Source organism: Hemibagrus wyckioides, linkage group LG29 (assembly GCF_019097595.1).
Source record: "Hemibagrus wyckioides isolate EC202008001 linkage group LG29, SWU_Hwy_1.0, whole genome shotgun sequence".
NCBI classification, from domain to species: Eukaryota; Metazoa; Chordata; class Actinopteri; order Siluriformes; family Bagridae; genus Hemibagrus; species Hemibagrus wyckioides.
The window spans coordinates 20,460,198-20,482,206 of record NC_080738.1 but is presented as its reverse complement, the minus strand read 5'-3'; the positions used below and the strand labels follow the sequence as shown (position 1 = coordinate 20,482,206).

At 46.4% G+C, this 22,009-nt stretch overlaps 2 protein-coding genes across 2 annotated transcripts in view; one reads left to right on the top strand and one right to left on the bottom strand.

Annotated features, from left to right (window-relative positions):
* Window positions 1-854: 854 nt before the first annotated feature.
* On the top strand, window positions 855-4,314 carry npy2r (neuropeptide Y receptor Y2). The gene is made up of 2 exons (XM_058384399.1): window positions 855-1,012; window positions 2,310-4,314. Exon 2 carries the CDS (start codon window positions 2,332-2,334, stop codon window positions 3,451-3,453), a length of 1,122 nt encoding a protein of 373 aa, XP_058240382.1. The 5' UTR covers window positions 855-1,012; window positions 2,310-2,331; the 3' UTR covers window positions 3,454-4,314.
* Window positions 4,315-5,483: 1,169 nt separating this feature from the next.
* map9 (microtubule-associated protein 9) overlaps window positions 5,484-22,009 on the bottom strand; it is a 22,062-nt gene continuing 5,536 nt past the window's right edge. Inside the window, exons 4-13 of the mRNA XM_058384387.1 lie at window positions 21,742-21,941; window positions 21,305-21,365; window positions 21,141-21,181; window positions 20,950-20,993; window positions 20,703-20,865; window positions 20,523-20,612; window positions 19,975-20,136; window positions 19,723-19,868; window positions 8,031-8,166; window positions 5,484-6,512 (exon numbers count right to left, since the gene is read on the bottom strand). Coding sequence (XP_058240370.1) covers window positions 6,393-6,512; window positions 8,031-8,166; window positions 19,723-19,868; window positions 19,975-20,136; window positions 20,523-20,612; window positions 20,703-20,865; window positions 20,950-20,993; window positions 21,141-21,181; window positions 21,305-21,365; window positions 21,742-21,941 — 1,163 coding nt within the window. The 3' untranslated portion in view covers window positions 5,484-6,392. The remainder of the gene's footprint in view (window positions 6,513-8,030; window positions 8,167-19,722; window positions 19,869-19,974; window positions 20,137-20,522; window positions 20,613-20,702; window positions 20,866-20,949; window positions 20,994-21,140; window positions 21,182-21,304; window positions 21,366-21,741; window positions 21,942-22,009) is intronic.

Genomic DNA, 22,009 nt, shown 5'->3' with positions numbered 1-22,009 from the left:
CATTATTCAGGAACAGATTAAGGAATACACACACACACACACACACACACACAGAAAAGACTGTGCTCTACACATTCTGTAGAATATAAGATTCTCTTTAAAGCAGTGTCTCTGTTCTCTGTTCTTGAAGCTGAAGTCTCAGCAGCTGCTCAGATGACCGTGTTGGAGTTTTATGAAATCTGCTGGACATTAACTTAATTCCAGACGTCCCAAACCACTCACTTCTCATTTCCATTTACTGGGGGTCTGGTTTTTGTTGTAACGGGTCCCCAGGCCAAACACTAATCACATTTCCCCACAGTTCAGGCCTGACCATGAACCTCTGGACCATCAGTAACGAGAGAGAGAGAGAGAGAGAGAGAGAGAGAGAGAGAGAGAGAGAGAGAGAGAGAGAGAGAGAGAGAGAGAGAGAGAGAGAGAGAGAGAGAGAGAGAGAGAGAGAGAGAGAGAGCTGACCTCACCTGTTATTTTATTCATTCATTTAGTACAACCATGTTCACCTGAAGCCACGCCCCCCTCAGCTGATTGGTCAGTGTGCAGAGCCGAAGGAGTTTCACAAAGCATTTTTTCACGTTTATCTGTGATTTTTAACAAATGAGCTAACAAACATTTTCGAACACACACACACACACACACTACTGCAGTATGCAACTGAAAATATGAAATATTTTGTTTATATAAGTGTGTGTGTGTAATATGTTTTATATTACATACATATGTTGTTATTGGATAAGACACTGACCAATCAGAGCAGTGCAGGTTATGAGAGGGCGTGGTTTCGGGCGGAGCCTGTCGTAAAGAGAGATAGAAAGAAATAACTAGTGTGTGTGTGTGTGTTTAGTGTCATACAACCTCTTGCAGTAAACACACGCGCGCGCGCACACACACACACACACACGCACCGGGTCTGACCTGAGGAGCGAATGGAGCTGTGTGCTTTTATCCCGCGCTGTGACCGAGACAACCAGCTTCCTTTTTCATCTCAACTTCACGGAGCTTTTACTTTATAAAGGTGAGATGATGATGATGATGATGATGACGATGATGATGATGATGATGATGATGATGATGATGACGATGATGATGATGATGATGATGATGACGATGATGATGATGATGATGATGATGATGACGATGACGATGATGATGATGATGATGATGATGATGATGACGATGATCATGATGATGACGATTTTGCTTACAGGTGAAATTATTTCTTAATTTGTGATAAGTAAACTGAACCTGGGCGATAAAACAATTTCTACTCTTCTATTAACCCACATAGAATAATATCACTTTCTTTCTTTCTTTCTTTCTTTCTTTCTTTCTTTCTTTCTTTCTTTCTTTCTTTCTCCTGTTGTTCTTCAGGATGTTTGTGCTTCATGCTCAATGTAAATTGGCTTGGATCTGATTAATTAGCTGTAATTAAAAGATGCTCAGAGTGAATTGAGCGCTATTTCATGATAATTGTGTAATGACAGCTTCTTCATACGTCACTTTCTTCTGTGAAGATTCATGAACTTCAAACACACACAAATCTCCTCTGATGTCATGTAGAGTTACTGTGCTTTATTCCTGTGAAATATTTACACAATCCCACTGGAACAGATCTCATCATCTGCGTGTGAGAGCATGAGAAGACTTTATTTACTGTTCAGGTTCTGAAGGGGAACGTTACGGGTCTGAGATGGTTCTAGCTGAACACACACACTGAAATGAAACACATTCCCAACTCTGTATTCTGTAGTTAGTAAATAAAACCCATGGAGCAAACCCATGCACCCTCAGGTAGGTTCCATGAAGATTCTGGAAGATTAACTCTTTTAATAAGGATCTAACTGGAACCGTTCTTACATATACACTGTAAAGTTTAAACCTTAGGAACCGTCAGAAGCATTCAGGATTATCCACAAATCGAGGAAACTCTGACAAAAAACGAAATACCTAGCTTAGTACTTAATCTAGCTCCTCAAAGAATTCTGTTGTTTGGTTTATTCCTCAAACAGGTTCCCAGCCCTGGTTCTGGGGAACTTTCCTGTCCTGTTCTACCATACCAGATTACACTTATTAGCTAACTAACATCACTTCCTGTGCAGGAGAACCCTAAACTGTGCAGAGCAGAGGGTTCTCCAGGCTGAAATGTGCTAGATAGAATTTTACAGTGAGATCCATTAGCAATCCTGTTCTCATTAATAATCCTTTTTAGCTGAGAGTGAAGAACTTTGGTGTGTGTGTGTGTGTGTGTTTGTGTGTGTTTGTGTTTGTGTGTGTTTAAAATATTTGCTAGTCAGTGTTGTGTTCTTGCATAGTTCTAGTGCATGGATCCCAAACATGGATGTGATGTATGACGAGAACGCAACCCGAGACGACGCCACCTCCTTCTCTAACTGCTGCACTCTGCTGGACGTCCCGGTTGAAGGAGCTTTATTAGAAGGTCTGGAGGATAGCACGCAGCTTGTGGGGGTTCAGGTGGTTCTCATCTTTGCCTACAGCGCCATCATCCTGTTTGGCGTGAGCGGAAACTCTTTGGTGATTTACGTCGTGTACAAGTTCCGCAACCTCCACACGGTCACCAACTTCTTCATTGCTAACCTGGCTGTAGCGGACCTGCTGGTGAACGCGCTGTGCCTGCCCTTCACACTGATGGCCACACTCTCAGGCCAGTGGAAGTTTGGTCAGGTGATGTGTTACCTGTTACCGTACTCTCAGGGCCTGACCGTTCATGTGTCCACCATTACGCTCAGTGTGATCGCGCTGGACCGCTACCGCAGCATTGTCCACCACACCGAGACCAAAATGTCTAAAGATGTGTGTGTGGTGGTCATCATCATCACATGGATAGCCAGTGCTGTGCTTGCCAGCCCCTTGGCCATCTTCCGTGAATATGTGACCTTTCACCTGACGCCTGAGCACATCATTCAGGGTTGTGTGGAGAAATGGCCAGGCAGCAGTGCAGACGGAACCGTGTACAGCGTGGCCACGTTCCTGCTGCAGTACGGCCTGCCCCTGTCGGTCATCTCCTACGCCTACGCCTGCATCTGGAGCAAACTCAGGAAGCACATGAGCCCCGGAGGAGGACACAGCGAGCGACATCGACGCCGCCGGAAAACCACGAAGATGCTGGCGGCCGTAGTGGCCGTGTTCGCCGTCAGCTGGCTACCATTTCACGCCTTCCAGCTGGCTGTGGATATCGACAGCAGCGTCTTGGACATGAAGGACTTTAAGCTGCTCTACACCGTGTTCCACGTCATCGCCATGTGCTCCACGTTCGCTAACCCCATCCTGTACGGGTGGATGAACCGGAACTACCGGGAGGCCTTCGCCGCGACGTTTCAGTGCGCTCTGCCCGAGGGCGTGTTAGGGAGAGCACACGGCAAAGACACGGTGAGAGACAACGCTCTCAGACACAAATGTACCATCAGCACACTGACTCAGGACAACACACACCTGTGACAGTGTGGCATGGTCAGGACAATAACACACCTCAACACAACACAACAAAGAATAAAGTCACCACAGACAACGGTTAAATCTTCACAGATAAACACGTGTGTCAGTGTCCAGGTCTCTGTGTTTGTCCTGTTTAAGGTCAGTTTCAGATCAGAACCATGTGTGATGTGTGTTTTAACGTATACGTTGTGTACATCAGAAGTTTAGTGTGTTTCTGTTGTTAATATAAAGAAGAGAAAATCATTGATGATGATGCAGTAGACGAAAACACTGCAGATCGGTACACGCTCCTCTCCTTTCAATTTCTCAAGTAACAAACCTGATAAAGTCTGGACATGATGGAGGGCAGTGTGTCACGCTGCAGTCCCTGCACTGAATCTCACTGTCAATAACGCCAGCCTCCAGCTCCCTTTCATTTACAGCCTCGGACAGACGCACGGCTACTCTAGAAACACACACAACGCTATAGAACAGACTGGATTATTTTAAAAACAGTTGTGAAATAATTAGGAGCGTTTTTGTGTCTCGGACGGTTGTCTCGGTTTCAGGAGCAGAGCCGACATCATGAAGATAATGACTGTGTCCAAGGCGTCGGCCGGCGGAGCTCCGGTCACCAGCTGCACACTGACCTCTGATTTACTCAGCATGTGTTTTACACCAGAGAACCTGCAGTCGCTTAATCCCCATTATACACACACACACACACACACATTAATGCATATGGGCTAATACATTGTTGTGTGTGTGGTAGTTACTCAGCGTTGGTCAGTTGATCAGACTACACAAATAAACATTAGACTTTTTGTGATCATTTCTTATGACACTTTTATCTCTGTGTTTTTCTTCATTTCGTCTTTTCTTTAACCTCACTGTTTATTCTCCTCTGTTTACTATCACTCTCTGAATCTCTGAATCCTAACCATAACCTTAGACTGAAACAGAGAGAGAGAGAGAGAGAGAGAGAGAGAGAGGAGAGCTTGAGAGAGATGAGAAGGAGTGGGGGAGAGAGAGAGTGCGAGAGGAGGAGGAGAGAGGGAAAGAGAGAGAGAGAGAGGAGAGGGGGGAGAGAGAGAGAAAGTGCGAGAGGAGGAGGAGAGAGGGAAAGAGAGAGAGAGGAGAGGGGGGAGAGAGAGACAGTGCGAGAGGAGGAGGAGAGAGGGAAAGAGAGAGAGAGACAGTGCGAGAGGTGGAGGAGGGAGGGGAAGAGAGGGAGAGAGTGTGAGAGGAGGTGGAGAGAGGGAAAGAGAGAGAGGAGGAGAGGGGGGAGAGAGAGAGGGGGGAGAGAGAGTGCGAGAGGAGGAGGAGAGAGGGAAAGAGGGAGGAGGAGAGAGGGAAAGAGAGAGGAGGAGAGGGGGGAGAGAGAGAGGGGGGAGAGAGAGTGCGAGAGGAGGAGGAGAGAGGGAAAGAGAGAGAGAGGAGGAGAGAGAGAGTGCGAGAGGAGGAGGCGAGAGGGAAAGACAGAGGAGGAGAGGGGGGAGAGAGAGAGTACGAGAGGAGGAGGGGGAGAGGGGGGGAGAGTGCAAGAGGAGGAGGAGAGGGGGAGAGAGAGAGATGGGAGGAGAGGGGGAGGAGACAGACAGACAGACAGAGAGGAGGAGAAGAGAGAGAGAAGTGAGAGAGCAATAGGATGAGGTGATGGTATAGAAATAATAATACAGTGATTATTATGGTCTGGAGTCATGAAGCTGCTCTGTGACTGAATCCTGATTTCTTTTTGAACTTTATAGAGCAGACATTTCACAGATTAATGAAGGACAAGAGGCTAAAGGAACTAAAGGACAGAGCCGTGTCCAGTCGTAGCTAAAGTAATGCTAATGTCTTCAGCAATGTTCTTCAGATCTGTAAAAAAAACTAGAATTCTAACAGGAAGTGGAGAGAGAGTGAGATTTCTTCTTCTGGATCCAGCACTTTAATCACATCCCTGTGTTTAGGGTTTAGTTTCAGGATAAACACTTATGAGAGAACATCTGTAAACATCTGCAGTAGGATCTCACATTGATGAGCTGTAGGTTCAGTAAATTCAGACGCTGGAGTGAGTTTGATGTTATTTATTTTATAAAATTAGACCTGTAGAGAATCACTTCAGGATTCATTTGTAATGAAGTGTGTTGATGTGCAGCAGGAGCACAAAAACACACAAAATAACCTGCACCATGAAGAGAGATTAAAACAATAAACAACTTCAAATTCAACAATATCACAGAAGGGGCTTTTAGGAACTTCAGAGTTTTAGCGAAGCTGCTGTAAAGAGAATCAGTAAATCATTAGATCATTAGATCATTAGATCAGTAGATCATTAGATCAGTAGATCAGTAGATCATGCTTCCTGCAGAATGCTGAAGATTTCAGTTCTTCTTCCGCTAAAGTGCTTATCAGTCTCATTCTAACGCAACAACATTAATCAGATTTATAATTAGATTGGACATAGAGCAGCGCATGCTCCTGTGATTACTGTCAGATTCACCACCACACTGATCCATCAGAGCTCCCGCAGAGATACGCTCACCGGCCACTTTATAAGGAACATCTACACACCTGCAATTATCCGATGAGCCAATCATGTAGTAGAACACGATATATAAACCTATTACAGACACAGCTACAGTCCAAGAGCTTCAGTTATTGTTTACATCAAACATCACAATCTGGAACAATGATTTAAACTGGACATTTGAAGATTAGATAAAGACCAGCTTATGCTTTTCTTCCCCTGTGTAGTTTTGGTGTCCATGAGCACCTCAGGTTAATGAATGTTTTCTTTTCATTTTTTTTTCACTCCATTTTCAGTAAAAGGTAGAATCTGATGTTTGTGAAGATCTCAGAAGATCAGTTGTTTAACATAAACCAACCCATCTGCAACAACATCCACAGACCTGGACCTGCAGGACCGTGTTCATAATAAAGTGGCCGGTGAGTGTGTATATCCAGAGCTACAGTGAGGGTCATTTGCCAAAAGGGATGGTTCTGTTGGGAGGGCTCCATGGGGGCTGTGGCCCATCCACTACAATCGCCTTCAGTTTCTGTTCTCTTCTCTCTCGTTTCTGCTGAAACTCTTTCCTTATCTGTAAGACAGAAAGAAGCTTCTGTAAAAAAATTAAAAACAAACAACAATTCTTAACATCTGTTCTAATCTGTGTAATTCTGCATAATTCTATGCTTTGGTTAAATCTGTGGTTAAAAGCCTGACTGTGTCTCTGACCTCACTGAGTTAAAATGATTAAACTCTTTATTGTGCTGCGATGTTTCTCTCAGATCATTAATAATAATCCTTTTCAGACTCTAAAGCCTTCCAGGGTTGAAAATCAGGTAACATGGAGGGGATGGACATCTGCCCCATGCAGACTCTCCACTGGTGTCCCACAAGGCTCAGTACTTGGTCCTCTCCTTTTCTCCCTCTACACTCACTCTCTTGGTGAAGATATAACCTCACACAGCTTTTCATACCACTGCTATTCTGACGACACCCAAGTTATCTTCTCCTTCCCTCCCTCAGATACCACGGCTTCTGTCCGGATCTCAGCGTGTCTGGAGGACATCTCATCTTGGATGACCGCTCATCAGCTGAAACTCAATTCCAGCAAAACTGAACTGCTGTTCATCCCATGTGATTCATCCCCAGCCCAGGATCTTGTGATATCTCTGAACAACTCTATGATCTCCCCTTCAGCCACTGCTCACAACCTCGGGGTAACCATGGTAACGACTGTCCTTTTCCTCCCATGTTGCTAACGTGACACGCTCATGTCGGTTTCTTCTGTACAACAACAGAAGGATTTGACCATTCCTATCCACACAGGCTACTCAAGTGCTTGTTCAGTCTCTGGTCATTTCGAGACTGGACTACTGCAGCTCTCTCCTGGCAGGTCTTCCTCTGAATGCAATTCGTCCACTGCAAATGATCCAAAATGCTGCTGTGTGACTTGTCTTTATCCTGCCTAAGTTCTCCCACACCACCCCACTGCTGCTCCTCCACTGGCTTCAGGTAACTTCATCAGATTCAAAACACTGACCCTTACCTACAAAGCTAAGGATGGTCCAGCATCATCTGACCTCAAAGCTCTTATTACTCCTCACACTGACCCTCACTCCCTCAGGTCCTCTAGCACTGTTCCACTGGTCCACCATCTCTCAGGGTCAGAAGTAGGTCTACATCTAGACTCTTCTCTGTTCTGGCACCGAGGTGGTGGAATGAACTTCCCCTAGATGTCCGAACAGCCGAGTCACTGACCGTCTTCAAACGATTGGTGAAGACCTACCTGTTCCTGAGACACTTACACTAGCTCTTATTTTTTTTGCTTGTTTTATGTATTCAAAATATATTTCTTCCCAACTCAGTGTTGAGGCTGATGGTATCCTCCTGAGTCTGTGTTCTACTGAACCAGTGTTAATGTGTTTATTTCTGGAGACTTTAAAGCACTTTTGTACGTCACTCTGGATAAGAGAATCTGCCAAACGCCTGAAATGTAAATGTTCAGTAAGCTTTTTGTGTAAAAATGAAAAGGGCCAGAACGTTTACTTTAACACTCTGTGAGGATGAAAAACATTTAAAAGTACAAAAATGAAAGGTTTAATTCACACACCAGCCATTTCTCGTACATCTCCAGTGCCGTCTTTTCTCTTTCTTCCTTCTCATATTTCTCCTCAATCTCTTTTATTTCCTTCTTCCTACGTTCAGACTTCAGCTTCTCCTCAATCATTTCCTTCTTCCTGACATTCCTGAGAGAGAAGAAACAAACATTATGCTGCCATTCTGTACCATCACACAGGAAAACACCCTGACCTGTAGATTCTGAACAGCAGGAGAAATGATCATGAATTATAGTTCAGAAACTGGACAGAACTCCATCTTCAATATATTAAACCTGACAGAGCTGCTGAGAGTTCTGGACTCTGACTGGTCAGAAGGTGTTGATTAATTCTCTCTAACAGTGGCCCTGAGCTCAGTCTACAGTGTCAGTGTGTGTGTGTGTGTGTGTGTAAGGAGTCTCCAGTATCTGTGTGTGTGTGTGTGTAAGGAGTCTCCAGTATCAGTGTGTGTGTGTGTGTGTAAGGAGTCTCCAGTATCAGTGTGTGTGTGTGTAAGGAGTCTCCAGTATCAGTGTGTGTGTGTGTGTGTAAGGAGTCTCCAGTATCAGTGTGTGTGTGTGTGTGTGTAAGGAGTCTCCAGTATCAGTGTGTGTGTGTGTAAGGAGTCTCCAGTATCTGTGTGTGTGTAAGGAGTCTCCAGTATCTGTGTGTGTGTGTGTGTGTGTAAGGAGTCTCCAGTATCAGTGTGTGTGTGTGTGTGTGTGTGTGTGTGTGTGTGTAAGGAGTCTCCAGTATCAGTGTGTGTGTGTGTGTAAGGAGTCTCCAGTATCAGTGTGTGTGTGTGTGTGTGTGTGTGTAAGGAGTCTCCAGTATCAGTGTGTGTGTGTGTGTGTGTGTAAGGAGTCTCCAGTATCAGTGTGTGTGTGTGTGTGTGTGTAAGGAGTCTCCAGTATCAGTGTGTGTGTGTGTGTGTGTGTGTGTGTGTAAGGAGTCTCCAGTATCAGTGTGTGTGTGTGTGTGTAAGGAGTCTCCAGTATCAGTGTGTGTGTGTGTGTGTGTGTGTGTGTGTAAGGAGTCTCCAGTATCTGTGTGTGTGTGTGTGTGTGTGTGTAAGGAGTCTCCAGTATCTGTGTGTGTGTGTGTGTAAGGAGTCTCCAGTATCAGTGTGTGTGTGTGTGTGTGTGTGTGTGTAAGGAGTCTCCAGTATCAGTGTGTGTGTGTGTGTGTGTGTAAGGAGTCTCCAGTATCTGTGTGTGTGTGTGTGTGTGTGTGTGTGTAAGGAGTCTCCAGTATCAGTGTGTGTGTGTGTGTGTGTGTGTGTAAGGAGTCTCCAGTATCAGTGTGTGTGTGTGTGTGTGTGTGTGTGTGTGTAAGGAGTCTCCAGTATCAGTGTGTGTGTGTGTGTGTGTGTAAGGAGTCTCCAGTATCAGTGTGTGTGTGTGTGTAAGGAGTCTCCAGTATCAGTGTGTGTGTGTGTGTGTGTAAGGAGTCTCCAGTATCAGTGTGTGTGTGTGTGTGTGTGTGTGTAAGGAGTCTCCAGTATCAGTGTGTGTGTGTGTGTGTGTGTGTAAGGAGTCTCCAGTATCAGTGTGTGTGTGTGTGTGTGTAAGGAGTCTCCAGTATCAGTGTGTGTGTGTGTGTGTGTGTGTGTGTGTGTGTGTAAGGAGTCTCCAGTATCTGTGTGTGTGTGTGTGTAAGGAGTCTCCAGTATCAGTGTGTGTGTGTGTGTAAGGAGTCTCCAGTATCAGTGTGTGTGTGTGTGTGTGTGTGTGTGTGTAAGGAGTCTCCAGTATCAGTGTGTGTGTGTGTGTGTGTGTGTGTGTAAGGAGTCTCCAGTATCAGTGTGTGTGTGTGTGTGTGTGTAAGGAGTCTCCAGTATCAGTGTGTGTGTGTGTGTGTAAGGAGTCTCCAGTATCAGTGTGTGTGTGTGTGTGTGTGTGTGTGTAAGGAGTCTCCAGTATCAGTGTGTGTGTGTGTGTGTGTGTAAGGAGTCTCCAGTATCAGTGTGTGTGTGTGTGTGTGTGTGTGTAAGGAGTCTCCAGTATCAGTGTGTGTGTGTGTGTAAGGAGTCTCCAGTATCAGTGTGTGTGTGTGTAAGGAGTCTCCAGTATCAGTGTGTGTGTGTGTGTGTGTGTGTGTGTGTGTAAGGAGTCTCCAGTATCTGTGTGTGTGTGTGTGTATGTGTAAGGAGTCTCCAGTGTCAGTGTGTGTGTGTGTGTGTGTGTGTGTGTATGTGTGTGTGTGTGTGTGTGTGTGTATGTGTAAGGAGTCTCCAGTATCAGTGTGTGTGTGTGTGTGTGTGTGTGTGTAAGGAGTCTCCAGTATCAGTGTGTGTGTGTGTGTGTGTGTGTGTAAGGAGTCTCCAGTATCAGTGTGTGTGTGTGTGTGTGTGTGTAAGGAGTCTCCAGTATCAGTGTGTGTGTGTGTGTGATGTGGTGACAGAGTCTCCAGGGTCTGTGTGTGTAAGGAGTCTCCAGTATCAGTGTGTGTGTGTGTGTGTAAGTGTGTAAGGAGTCTCCAGTATCAGTGTGTGTGTGTAAGGAGTCTCCAGTATCAGTGTGTGTGTGTGTGTGTGTAAGGAGTCTCCAGTATCAGTGTGTGTGTGTGTGTGTGTGTAAGGAGTCTCCAGTATCAGTGTGTGTGTGTAAGGAGTCTCCAGTATCAGTGTGTGTGTGTGTGTAAGGAGTCTCCAGTATCAGTGTGTGTGTGTGTGTGTGTGTGTGTGTGTAAGGAGTCTCCAGTATCAGTGTGTGTGTGTGTGTGTAAGGAGTCTCCAGTATCAGTGTGTGTGTGTGTGTGTGTGTGTGTGTGTGTAAGGAGTCTCCAGTATCAGTGTGTGTGTGTGTGTGTGTGTGTGTGTGTAAGGAGTCTCCAGTATCAGTGTGTGTGTGTGTGTGTGTGTAAGGAGTCTCCAGTATCAGTGTGTGTGTGTGTGTGTGTAAGGAGTCTCCAGTATCAGTGTGTGTGTGTGTAAGGAGTCTCCAGTATCAGTGTGTGTGTGTGTGTGTGTGTGTGTGTGTAAGGAGTCTCCAGTATCAGTGTGTGTGTGTGTGTGTGTAAGGAGTCTCCAGTATCAGTGTGTGTGTGTGTAAGGAGTCTCCAGTATCAGTGTGTGTGTGTGTGTGTGTGTGTAAGGAGTCTCCAGTATCAGTGTGTGTGTGTGTGTGTGTAAGGAGTCTCCAGTATCAGTGTGTGTGTGTGTGTGTGTGTGTGTGTGTAAGGAGTCTCCAGTATCAGCGTGTGTGTGTGTGTGTAAGGAGTCTCCAGTATCAGTGTGTGTGTGTGTGTAAGGAGTCTCCAGTATCAGTGTGTGTGTGTGTGTGTGTGTGTAAGGAGTCTCCAGTATCAGTGTGTGTGTGTGTGTAAGGAGTCTCCAGTATCAGTGTGTGTGTGTGTGTGTGTAAGGAGTCTCCAGTATCAGTGTGTGTGTGTGTGTGTGTGTAAGGAGTCTCCAGTATCAGTGTGTGTGTGTGTGTGTAAGGAGTCTCCAGTATCTGTGTGTGTGTGTGTGTGTGTGTGTAAGGAGTCTCCAGTATCTGTGTGTGTGTGTGTGTGTGTGTGTGTAAGGAGTCTCCAGTATCAGTGTGTGTGTGTGTGTGTGTGTGTAAGGAGTCTCCAGTATCAGTGTGTGTGTGTGTGTGTGTGTGTGTGTGTAAGGAGTCTCCAGTATCAGTGTGTGTGTGTGTGTGTGTGTGTGTGTGTGTGTAAGGAGTCTCCAGTATCAGTGTGTGTGTGTGTGTGTGTGTAAGGAGTCTCCAGTATCAGCGTGTGTGTGTGTGTGTGTGTGTGTAAGGAGTCTCCAGTATCAGCGTGTGTGTGTGTGTGTGTGTGTGTGTGTAAGGAGTCTCCAGTATCTGTGTGTGTGTGTGTGTGTGTAAGGAGTCTCCAGTATCTGTGTGTGTGTGTGTGTGTGTGTAAGGAGTCTCCAGTATCTGTGTGTGTGTAAGGAGTCTCCAGTATCTGTGTGTGTGTGTGTGTGTGTGTAAGGAGTCTCCAGTATCAGTGTGTGTGTGTGTGTGTGTGTGTGTGTGTGTGTAAGGAGTCTCCAGTATCAGTGTGTGTGTGTGTGTGTAAGGAGTCTCCAGTATCTGTGTGTGTGTGTGTGTGTGTGTGTGTGTGTGTGTGTGTAAGGAGTCTCCAGTATCTGTGTGTGTGTGTGTGTGTGTAAGGAGTCTCCAGTATCTGTGTGTGTGTGTAAGGAGTCTCCAGTATCAGTGTGTGTGTGTGTGTGTGTGTGTGTGTGTGTGTGTGTGTAAGGAGTCTCCAGTATCAGTGTGTGTGTGTAAGGAGTCTCCAGTATCAGTGTGTGTGTGTAAGGAGTCTCCAGTATCTGTGTGTGTGTGTGTGTGTGTGTGTAAGGAGTCTCCAGTATCTCTGTGTGTGTGTGTCTGTAAGGAGTCTCCTGTGTGTGTGTGTGTGTGTGTGTGTGTAAGGAGTCTCCAGTATCAGTGTGTGTGTGTGTGTAAGGAGTCTCCAGTATCAGTGTGTGTGTGTGTGTAAGGAGTCTCCAGTATCAGTGTGTGTGTGTGTAAGGAGTCTCCAGTATCAGTGTGTGTGTGTGTGTGTGTAAGGAGTCTCCAGTATCTGTGTGTGTGTGTGTGTGTGTGTAAGGAGTCTCCAGTATCAGTGTGTGTGTGTGTGTGTAAGGAGTCTCCAGTATCAGTGTGTGTGTGTGTAAGGAGTCTCCAGTATCAGTGTGTGTGTGTGTGTGTGTGTGTGTAAGGAGTCTCCAGTATCAGTGTGTGTGTGTGTGTGTGTGTAAGGAGTCTCCAGTATCAGTGTGTGTGTGTGTAAGGAGTCTCCAGTATCAGTGTGTGTGTGTGTGTGTGTGTAAGGAGTCTCCAGTATCAGTGTGTGTGTGTGTGTGTGTAAGGAGTCTCCAGTATCAGTGTGTGTGTGTGTGTAAGGAGTCTCCAGTATCAGTGTGTGTGTGTGTGTGTGTGTAAGGAGTCTCCAGTATCAGTGTGTGTGTGTGTGTGTGTAAGGAGTCTCCAGTATCAGTGTGTGTGTGTGTGTAAGGAGTCTCCAGTGTCAGTGTGTGTGTGTGTGTGTGTGTGTGTAAGGAGTCTCCAGTGTCAGTGTGTGTGTGTGTGTGTGTGTGTAAGGAGTCTCCAGTATCAGTGTGTGTGTGTGTGTGTGTGTGTAAGGAGTCTCCAGTATCAGTGTGTGTGTGTGTGTGTAAGGAGTCTCCAGTATCAGTGTGTGTGTGTGTGTGTGTGTGTGTGTGTAAGGAGTCTCCAGTATCTGTGTGTGTGTGTGTAAGGAGTCTCCAGTATCTGTGTGTGTGTGTGTAAGGAGTCTCCAGTATCTGTGTGTGTGTGTGTGTGTGTGTAAGGAGTCTCCAGTGTCAGTGTGTGTGTGTGTGTGTGTGTGTGTGTGTATGTGTAAGGAGTCTCCAGTGTCAGTGTGTGTGTGTGTGTGTGTGTGTAAGGAGTCTCCAGTGTCAGTGTGTGTGTGTGTGTGTGTGTAAGGAGTCTCCAGTGTCAGTGTGTGTGTGTGTAAGGAGTCTCCAGTGTCAGTGTGTGTGTGTGTGTGTGTGTAAGGAGTCTCCAGTGTCAGTGTGTGTGTGTGTGTGTGTAAGGAGTCTCCAGTGTCAGTGTGTGTGTGTGTGTGTGTGTAAGGAGTCTCCAGTGTCAGTGTGTGTGTGTGTGTGTGTGTGTGTGTGTGTAAGGAGTCTCCAGTGTCAGTGTGTGTGTGTGTGTGTAAGGAGTCTCCAGTGTCAGTGTGTGTGTGTGTGTGTGTGTGTGTGTATGTGTAAGGAGTCTCCAGTGTCTGTGTGTGTGTGTGTGTGTGTGTAAGGAGTCTCCAGTGTCAGTGTGTGTGTGTGTGTGTGTGTGTGTGTGTAAGGAGTCTCCAGTGTCAGTGTGTGTGTGTGTGTGTGTGTGTGTATGTGTAAGGAGTCTCCAGTGTCAGTGTGTGTGTGTGTGTGTGTGTGTGTAAGGAGTCTCCAGTGTCTGTGTGTGTGTGTGTGTGTGTGTAAGGAGTCTCCAGTGTCTGTGTGTGTGTGTGTGTGTGTGTGTGTGTGTGTGTAAGGAGTCTCCAGTGTCTGTGTGTGTGTGTGTAAGGAGTCTCCAGTGTCTGTGTGTGTGTGTGTGTGTGTGTGTGTGTGTAAGGAGTCTCCAGTATCAGTGTGTGTGTGTGTGTGTGTGTGTGTGTGTAAGGAGTCTCCAGTATCAGTGTGTGTGTGTGTGTAAGGAGTCTCCAGTATCTGTGTGTGTGTGTGTGTGTGTAAGGAGTCTCCAGTATCTGTGTGTGTGTGTGTGTGTAAGGAGTCTCCAGTATCAGTGTGTGTGTGTGTGTGTGTAAGGAGTCTCCAGTATCAGTGTGTGTGTGTGTGTGTAAGGAGTCTCCAGTATCAGTGTGTGTGTGTGTGTGTGTGTGTGTGTGTGTGTGTAAGGAGTCTCCAGTATCAGTGTGTGTGTGTGTGTGTGTGTGTGTGTGTGTGTAAGGAGTCTCCAGTATCTGTGTGTGTGTGTGTGTAAGGAGTCTCCAGTATCAGTGTGTGTGTGTGTGTGTGTAAGGAGTCTCCAGTGTCAGTGTGTGTGTGTGTGTGTGTGTGTGTGTAAGGAGTCTCCAGTGTCAGTGTGTGTGTGTGTGTGTGTGTGTGTGTGTGTAAGGAGTCTCCAGTGTCAGTGTGTGTGTGTGTGTGTGTGTAAGGAGTCTCCAGTGTCTGTGTGTGTGTGTGTGTGTGTAAGGAGTCTCCTGTGTGTGTGTGTGTGTGTGTGTAAGGAGTCTCCAGTGTGTGTGTGTGTAAGGAGTCTCCAGTGTGTGTGTGTGTGTGTGTGTGTGTAAGGAGTCTCCAGTGTGTGTGTGTGTGTAAGGAGTCTCCAGTGTGTGTGTGTGTAAGGAGTCTCCAGTCTGTGTGTGTAAGGAGTCTCCAGTGTCTGTCTGTGTGTGTGTGTGTGTGTGTAAGGAGTCTCCAGTGTCTGTGTGTGTGTGTGTAAGGAGTCTCCAGTGTCAGTGTGTGTGTGTGTGTGTGTAAGGAGTCTCCAGTGTCAGTGTGTGTGTGTGTGTGTGTAAGGAGTCTCCAGTGTCAGTGTGTGTGTGTGTGTGTGTAAGGAGTCTCCAGTGTCAGTGTGTGTGTGTAAGGAGTCTCCAGTGTCAGTGTGTGTGTGTGTGTGTAAGGAGTCTCCAGTGTCAGTGTGTGTGTGTGTGTAAGGAGTCTCCAGTGTCAGTGTGTGTGTGTGTGTGTGTAAGGAGTCTCCAGTGTGTGTGTGTAAGGAGTCTCCAGTGTGTGTGTGTGTGTGTGTGTGTGTGTGTGTAAGGAGTCTCCAGTGTGTGTGTGTAAGGAGTCTCCAGTGTGTGTGTGTGTGTAAGGAGTCTCCAGTGTCAGTGTGTGTGTGTGTGTGTGTGTGTAAGGAGTCTCCAGTGTCAGTGTGTGTGTGTGTGTGTGTGTGTATGTGTAAGGAGTCTCCAGTGTCAGTGTGTGTGTGTGTGTGTAAGGAGTCTCCAGTGTCAGTGTGTGTGTGTGTGTGTGTATGTGTGTATGTGTAAGGAGTCTCCAGTGTCAGTGTGTGTGTGTGTGTGTGTGTAAGGAGTCTCCAGTGTCAGTGTGTGTGTGTGTGTGTGTGTGTGTGTGTGTGTGTGTGTGTGTGTGTGTGTGTGTGTATGTGTAAGGAGTCTCCAGTGTCAGTGTGTGTGTGTGTGTGTGTGTATGTGTAAGGAGTCTCCAGTGTCAGTGTGTGTGTGTGTGTGTGTGTGTAAGGAGTCTCCAGTGTCAGTGTGTGTGTGTGTGTGTATGTGTAAGGAGTCTCCAGTGTCAGTGTGTGTGTGTGTATGTGTAAGGAGTCTCCAGTGTCAGTGTGTGTGTGTGTGTGTAAGGAGTCTCCAGTGTCAGTGTGTGTGTGTGTGTGTGTGTGTGTGTGTGTGTGTAAGGAGTCTCCAGTGTGTGTGTGTGTGTGTGTGTGTAAGGAGTCTCCAGTGTGTGTGTGTAAGGAGTCTCCAGTGTGTGTGTGTGTGTGTGTGTGTGTGTGTGTGTAAGGAGTCTTCAGTGTGTGTGTGTGTGTAAGGAGTCTTCAGTGTGTGTGTGTGTGTGTGTAAGGAGTCTCCAGTGTCAGTGTGTGTGTGTGTGTGTGTGTGTATGTGTAAGGAGTCTCCAGTGTCAGTGTGTGTGTGTGTGTGTGTAAGGAGTCTCCAGTGTCAGTGTGTGTGTGTGTGTGTGTGTGTGTGTGTGTAAGGAGTCTCCAGTGTCAGTGTGTGTGTGTGTGTGTGTGTGTGTAAGGAGTCTCCAGTGTCAGTGTGTGTGTGTGTGTGTGTGTGTGTGTGTGTGTAAGGAGTCTCCAGTGTCAGTGTGTGTGTGTGTGTGTGTGTGTGTAAGGAGTCTCCAGTGTCAGTGTGTGTGTGTGTGTGTGTGTATGTGTAAGGAGTCTCCAGTGTCAGTGTGTGTGTGTGTGTGTGTGTAAGGAGTCTCCAGTGTCAGTGTGTGTGTGTGTGTGTGTGTGTGTGTGTAAGGAGTCTCCAGTGTCAGTGTGTGTGTGTGTGTGTGTGTGTAAGGAGTCTCCAGTGTCAGTGTGTGTGTGTGTGTGTGTAAGGAGTCTCCAGTGTCAGTGTGTGTGTGTGTGTGTGTGTGTGTGTGTGTGTGTATGTGTAAGGAGTCTCCAGTGTCAGTGTGTGTGTGTGTAAGGAGTCTCCAGTGTCAGTGTGTGTGTGTGTGTGTGTATGTGTAAGGAGTCTCCAGTGTCAGTGTGTGTGTGTGTGTGTGTGTGTGTGTATGTGTAAGGAGTCTCCAGTGTCAGTGTGTGTGTGTGTGTGTGTGTGTGTGTATGTGTAAGGAGTCTCCAGTGTCAGTGTGTGTGTGTGTGTGTGTGTGTAAGGAGTCTCCAGTGTCAGTGTGTGTGTGTGTGTGTAAGGAGTCTCCAGTGTCAGTGTGTGTGTGTGTGTGTGTGTGTATGTGTAAGGAGTCTCCAGTGTCAGTGTGTGTGTGTGTATGTGTAAGGAGTCTCCAGTGTCAGTGTGTGTGTGTGTGTGTGTGTAAGGAGTCTCCAGTGTCAGTGTGTGTGTGTGTGTGTGTGTGTATGTGTAAGGAGTCTCCAGTGTCAGTGTGTGTGTGTAAGGAGTCTCCAGTGTCAGTGTGTGTGTGTGTGTGTGTGTGTGTGTGTATGTGTAAGGAGTCTCCAGTGTCAGTGTGTGTGTGTGTGTGTGTGTATGTGTAAGGAGTCTCCAGTGTCAGTGTGTGTGTGTAAGGAGTCTCCAGTGTCAGTGTGTGTGTGTGTGTATGTGTAAGGAGTCTCCAGTGTCAGTGTGTGTGTGTGTGTGTGTGTGTATGTGTAAGGAGTCTCCAGTGTCAGTGTGTGTGTGTGTGTGTGTGTGTATGTGTAAGGAGTCTCCAGTGTCAGTGTGTGTGTGTGTGTGTGTGTGTATGTGTAAGGAGTCTCCAGTGTCAGTGTGTGTGTGTGTGTGTGTGTGTATGTGTAAGGAGTCTCCAGTGTCAGTGTGTGTGTGTGTGTGTGTATGTGTAAGGAGTCTCCAGTGTCAGTGTGTGTGTGTGTGTGTGTGTGTGTAAGGAGTTTCCAGTGTCAGTGTGTGTGTGTGTGTGTGTGTATGTGTGTATGTGTAAGGAGTCTCCAGTGTCAGTGTGTGTGTGTGTGTGTGTGTGTAAGGAGTCTCCAGTGTCAGTGTGTGTGTGTGTGTGTGTAAGGAGTCTCCAGTGTCAGTGTGTGTGTGTGTGTGTGTGTGTGTGTGTAAGGAGTCTCCAGTGTCAGTGTGTGTGTGTGTGTGTGTGTGTAAGGAGTCTCCAGTGTCAGTGTGTGTGTGTGTAAGGAGTCTCCAGTGTCAGTGTGTGTGTGTGTGTGTGTGTAAGGAGTCTCCAGTGTCAGTGTGTGTGTGTGTATATATGTGTAAGGAGTCTCCAGTGTCAGTGTGTGTGTGTGTGTGTGTGTGTGTGTATGTGTAAGGAGTCTCCAGTGTCAGTGTGTGTGTGTGTGTATGTGTAAGGAGTCTCCAGTGTCAGTGTGTGTGTGTGTGTGTGTGTATGTGTAAGGAGTCTCCAGTGTCAGTGTGTGTGTGTGTGTGTAAGGAGTCTCCAGTGTCAGTGTGTGTGTGTGTGTGTGTGTGTATGTGTAAGGAGTCTCCAGTGTCAGTGTGTGTGTGTGTATGTGTAAGGAGTCTCCAGTGTCAGTGTGTGTGTGTGTGTGTGTGTGTAAGGAGTCTCCAGTGTCAGTGTGTGTGTGTGTGTGTGTGTGTGTGTGGAGTCTCCAGTGTCAGTGTGTGTGTGTGTGTGTGTGTGTGTGGAGTCTCCAGTGTCAGTGTGTGTGTCTGTGTGTGTGTGTGTGCAGTCTCCAGTGTCAGTGTCAGTGTGTGTGTGTGTGTGTGTGTGTATGTGTAAGGAGTCTCCAGTGTCAGTGTGTGTGTGTGTGTGTGTGTGTGTGTGTGTGTATGTGTAAGGAGTCTCCAGTGTCAGTGTGTGTGTGTGTGGAGTCTCCAGTGTCTGTGTGTGTGTGTGTGTGGAATCTCCAGTGTGTGTGTGTGTGTGTGTATGTGTAAGGAGTCTCCAGTGTCAGTGTGTGTGTGTGTGTGTGTGTGTGTATGTGTAAGGAGTCTCCAGTGTCAGTGTGTGTGTGTGTGTGTATGTGTAAGGAGTCTCCAGTGTCAGTGTGTGTGTGTGTGTGTGTGTGTATGTGTAAGGAGTCTCCAGTGTCAGTGTGTGTGTGTGTGTGTGTGTGTGTATGTGTAAGGAGTCTCCAGTGTCAGTGTGTGTGTGTGTGTGTGTATGTGTAAGGAGTCTCCAGTGTCAGTGTGTGTGTGTGTGTGTGGAATCTCCAGTGTCTGTGTGTGTGTGTGTGTGTGTGTGGAATCTCCAGTGTCAGTGTGTGTGTGTGTGTGTGTGTGTGTGCAGTCTCCAGTGTCAGTGTGTGTGTGTGTGTGTGTGTGTGTGTGGAGTCTCCAGTGTCTGTGTGTGTGTGTGTGTGTGTGTGTGTGTGTGTGTGTGTGGAGTCTCCAGTGTCAGTGTGTGTGTGTGTGTGTGTGTGTGGAGTCTCCAGTGTCTGTGTGTGTGTGTGTGTGTGTGTGTGTGTGTGTGTGTGGAATCTCCAGTGTCTGTGTGTGTGTGTGTGTCTGTGTGTGTGTGTGTGTGTGTGTGTGGAGTCTCCAGTGTCTGTGTGTGTGTGTGTGTGTGTGTGTGGAATCTCCAGTGTCTGTGTGTGTGTGTGTGTCTGTGTGTGTGTGTGTGTGTGGAGTCTCCAGTGTCTCTGTGTGTGTGTGTGTGTGTGTGGAGTCTCCAGTGTCTCTGTGTGTGTGTGTGTGTGTGTGTGTGTGGAATCTCCAGTGTCTGTGTGTGTGTGTGTGTCTGTGTGTGTGTGTGTGTGTGTGTGTGTGGAGTCTCCAGTGTCTGTGTGTGTGTGTGTGTCTGTGTGTGTGTGTGTGTGGAATCTCCAGTGTCTGTGTGTGTGTGTGTGTGTGTGTGTGTGTGTGTGTGTGTGTGTGTGTGTGGAGTCTCCAGTGTCTGTGTGTGTGTGTGTGTGTGTGTGTGGAATCTCCAGTGTCTGTGTGTGTGTGTGTCTGTGTGTGTGTGTGTGTGTGTGTGTGGAATCTCCAGTGTCTGTGTGTGTGTGTGTGTCTGTGTGTGTGTGTGTGTGTGTGTGTGGAATCTCCAGTGTCTGTGTGTGTGTGTGTGTCAGTCAGAGGTGAAGCTGGAGCTTGAAGTTCTCCACATCTTCAGGACAGAGGAGTTTACAGTTCTTTGTGGTTTCCATGGTAACATGAGCAGCTGAGATTTTAAAGGTTGTAAATCAGAGTAAATGTCCTCACCACTGAGCGAGTGAAGAACTGCTCTCTCTTGTCCTCTGTTCTTTCTCCTTCTCTTTTTTCTCTTTCAGCCTGTTTTCCGTCTGCACCTGTTTTTGGAGCTGCTCGCGAAGTAGGTCATCATGTTCTCGCTTCCATTTCTCAAAGACCTGCTCATGAGAAAGGAGAAAGAATATCTTGTGACGGACGAGTAGGGTCATCACCACTCACACTGCATCTCCTGAGGAATGTCGTCCAGCTCAGTGTTCATTTTACCCGTTTTGCAATTTCTTTCTTTTCCTCTTTATCCTCCGTCTCTTTCTGCAGTTTTCTCATGGCTTCCTGTTTCTCTCTGATGTTCTCTCTCAGAGCTTCACGTTTCTTCTCTTTCCAGGCTTCATAAGAAGCTTTGGCTTCAGCTTTCTTACTTGTTTCCTCCTGTAACACAGAACCCCTTCAGTCTCAGTGCAGAGCAGGATCCGCTGAGATCAGGTGAAGGAACATCTCCACAAGTCTGTAAAGATCTCTGTGATCTGACCAAGAGCCAGAAATAAAAATGATTAAATCCAAATTCTGTAAATATGCAAATTGGGGAAGTCCATAGCCCTGAGGCCCCTCCCCTTCACTCCCTGATACATGGACATGATTTGCATATTCAAAGGTAAATGTAATTTATTTTAACATTAAATCATAAACACATGGGCAGGGCAAAATTCAGCACATTACATATAAAATAATGTATTTATTCTTGTTTACAAATGTTTACAGATAATTTATACTTTTATATTATCAGAATGTGATAAAGAAAAAATAAACACAAAGACCTCGATTTTTTTCTCCTCCTTTAGTTTTTCTTCTTGTTTTTTAACTCTGAAGGTTGCCTGCAGTTTCTCTTCTTTCTTCTTTAACCAGTCCTGTGGATGAGACAGAAAAACTATTTTTAATATAATTTATATGAATTCATGAATAAACTGCAGTTTTAGAGCGTGGAGTTTACATCAGACCTGATAAACGGTGGCTCTCAGGGAATCAGCAGTGTCCAGTCCCGTTTCCTGTAAACACGCCTTCTGCTCCAGAACCTTTAACGTCCCCAGATATCTGGACTGGGCGCTGTAGGATGGTGTGCTCCGGCATTTTCTGGAGCTTCCTGGTCGAGCAGCTGGAGATCTGCAATTCAGCAGATGATGAAGAAGAAGAAGATGGCACTGAGCTTCCATGTACATCATCATGAGAACAGAAGTTTAAACTGACCTGGAAGTTCCACTGTCTGGTACAGGAGAGACCTCAGAACCCAACTAGATTAAAAAAAAGAAAAAGAACAATAAACTTATTTATAAATTTATTTATAATAATATTTAATTCATAATATTTAATTATATAAAATATTTGTATATAATAATTATTAAGACAGTTATTGAACCAAGACATGCTCAGAAACACACCTGATATTCTTCCTGATTTCTCTGATCTCCTGCTGAGAAATCTGTGAGAATAAAGAAAATACATTTCTGTAAATGTCCCACTGAAGAGCTGCAGCTTTACGGGTTCTTCTGTAATGACGGAAATTAACACCAAAACCCAGTGTGGGCAGAGAGGAGTGTGTTACCTGTGCTCTCAGCACCCTCTAGTGGCCTGGAGTGTGTGTTCACCGTCACAGACACATCCTCCTGCAAGCAAACACACACACACACACACACACACACACACACACACCCTGTAAAATCACTAAATATTCAGAATGAATGAGACACTTCAGATGTGTAAAAACTCAACATTTACCTGAACATGTGTCCTGGTATAACACTCTACTGTGACTTTATAAAACTGTATTATTAACAAGCAGACACTTCACTAAAGAAGGAGTTGGAGGAGGAGGAGGAGCAGGAGTTGGAGGAGGAGGAGCAGTAGGAGGAGCAGGAGTTGGAGGAGGAGGAGCAGGAAGAGGAGGTAGAACACAGGGGATGTACAGTTGTACAATGTCCTTGTGACTCCGGCAGAATCTTCAAGAATGTGTAACACCTTTATTGTATATATATATTTTACCTGAAGGTGTGTATCACTCCCAGAATTCCCTGCAGTCTGACAAAAAGTGGAGGTGGAGGTGGAGGTGTTGGACACCACAGACATATCATCTCTGCTGGGTGGAGTTTGTGTTCGTCCGTCCTTTTCATCACGTCCACTGAGAGCTGAGTGAGGAGCTCGCTGCCGGGGGGCAGGTGTTGGGGGTGTGGCCTCTGACACACCTGTTCACAGGTACATCACATCAACACACCTCTCTGCATATGTGTGTGTGTGTGTGTGTGTGTGTGTG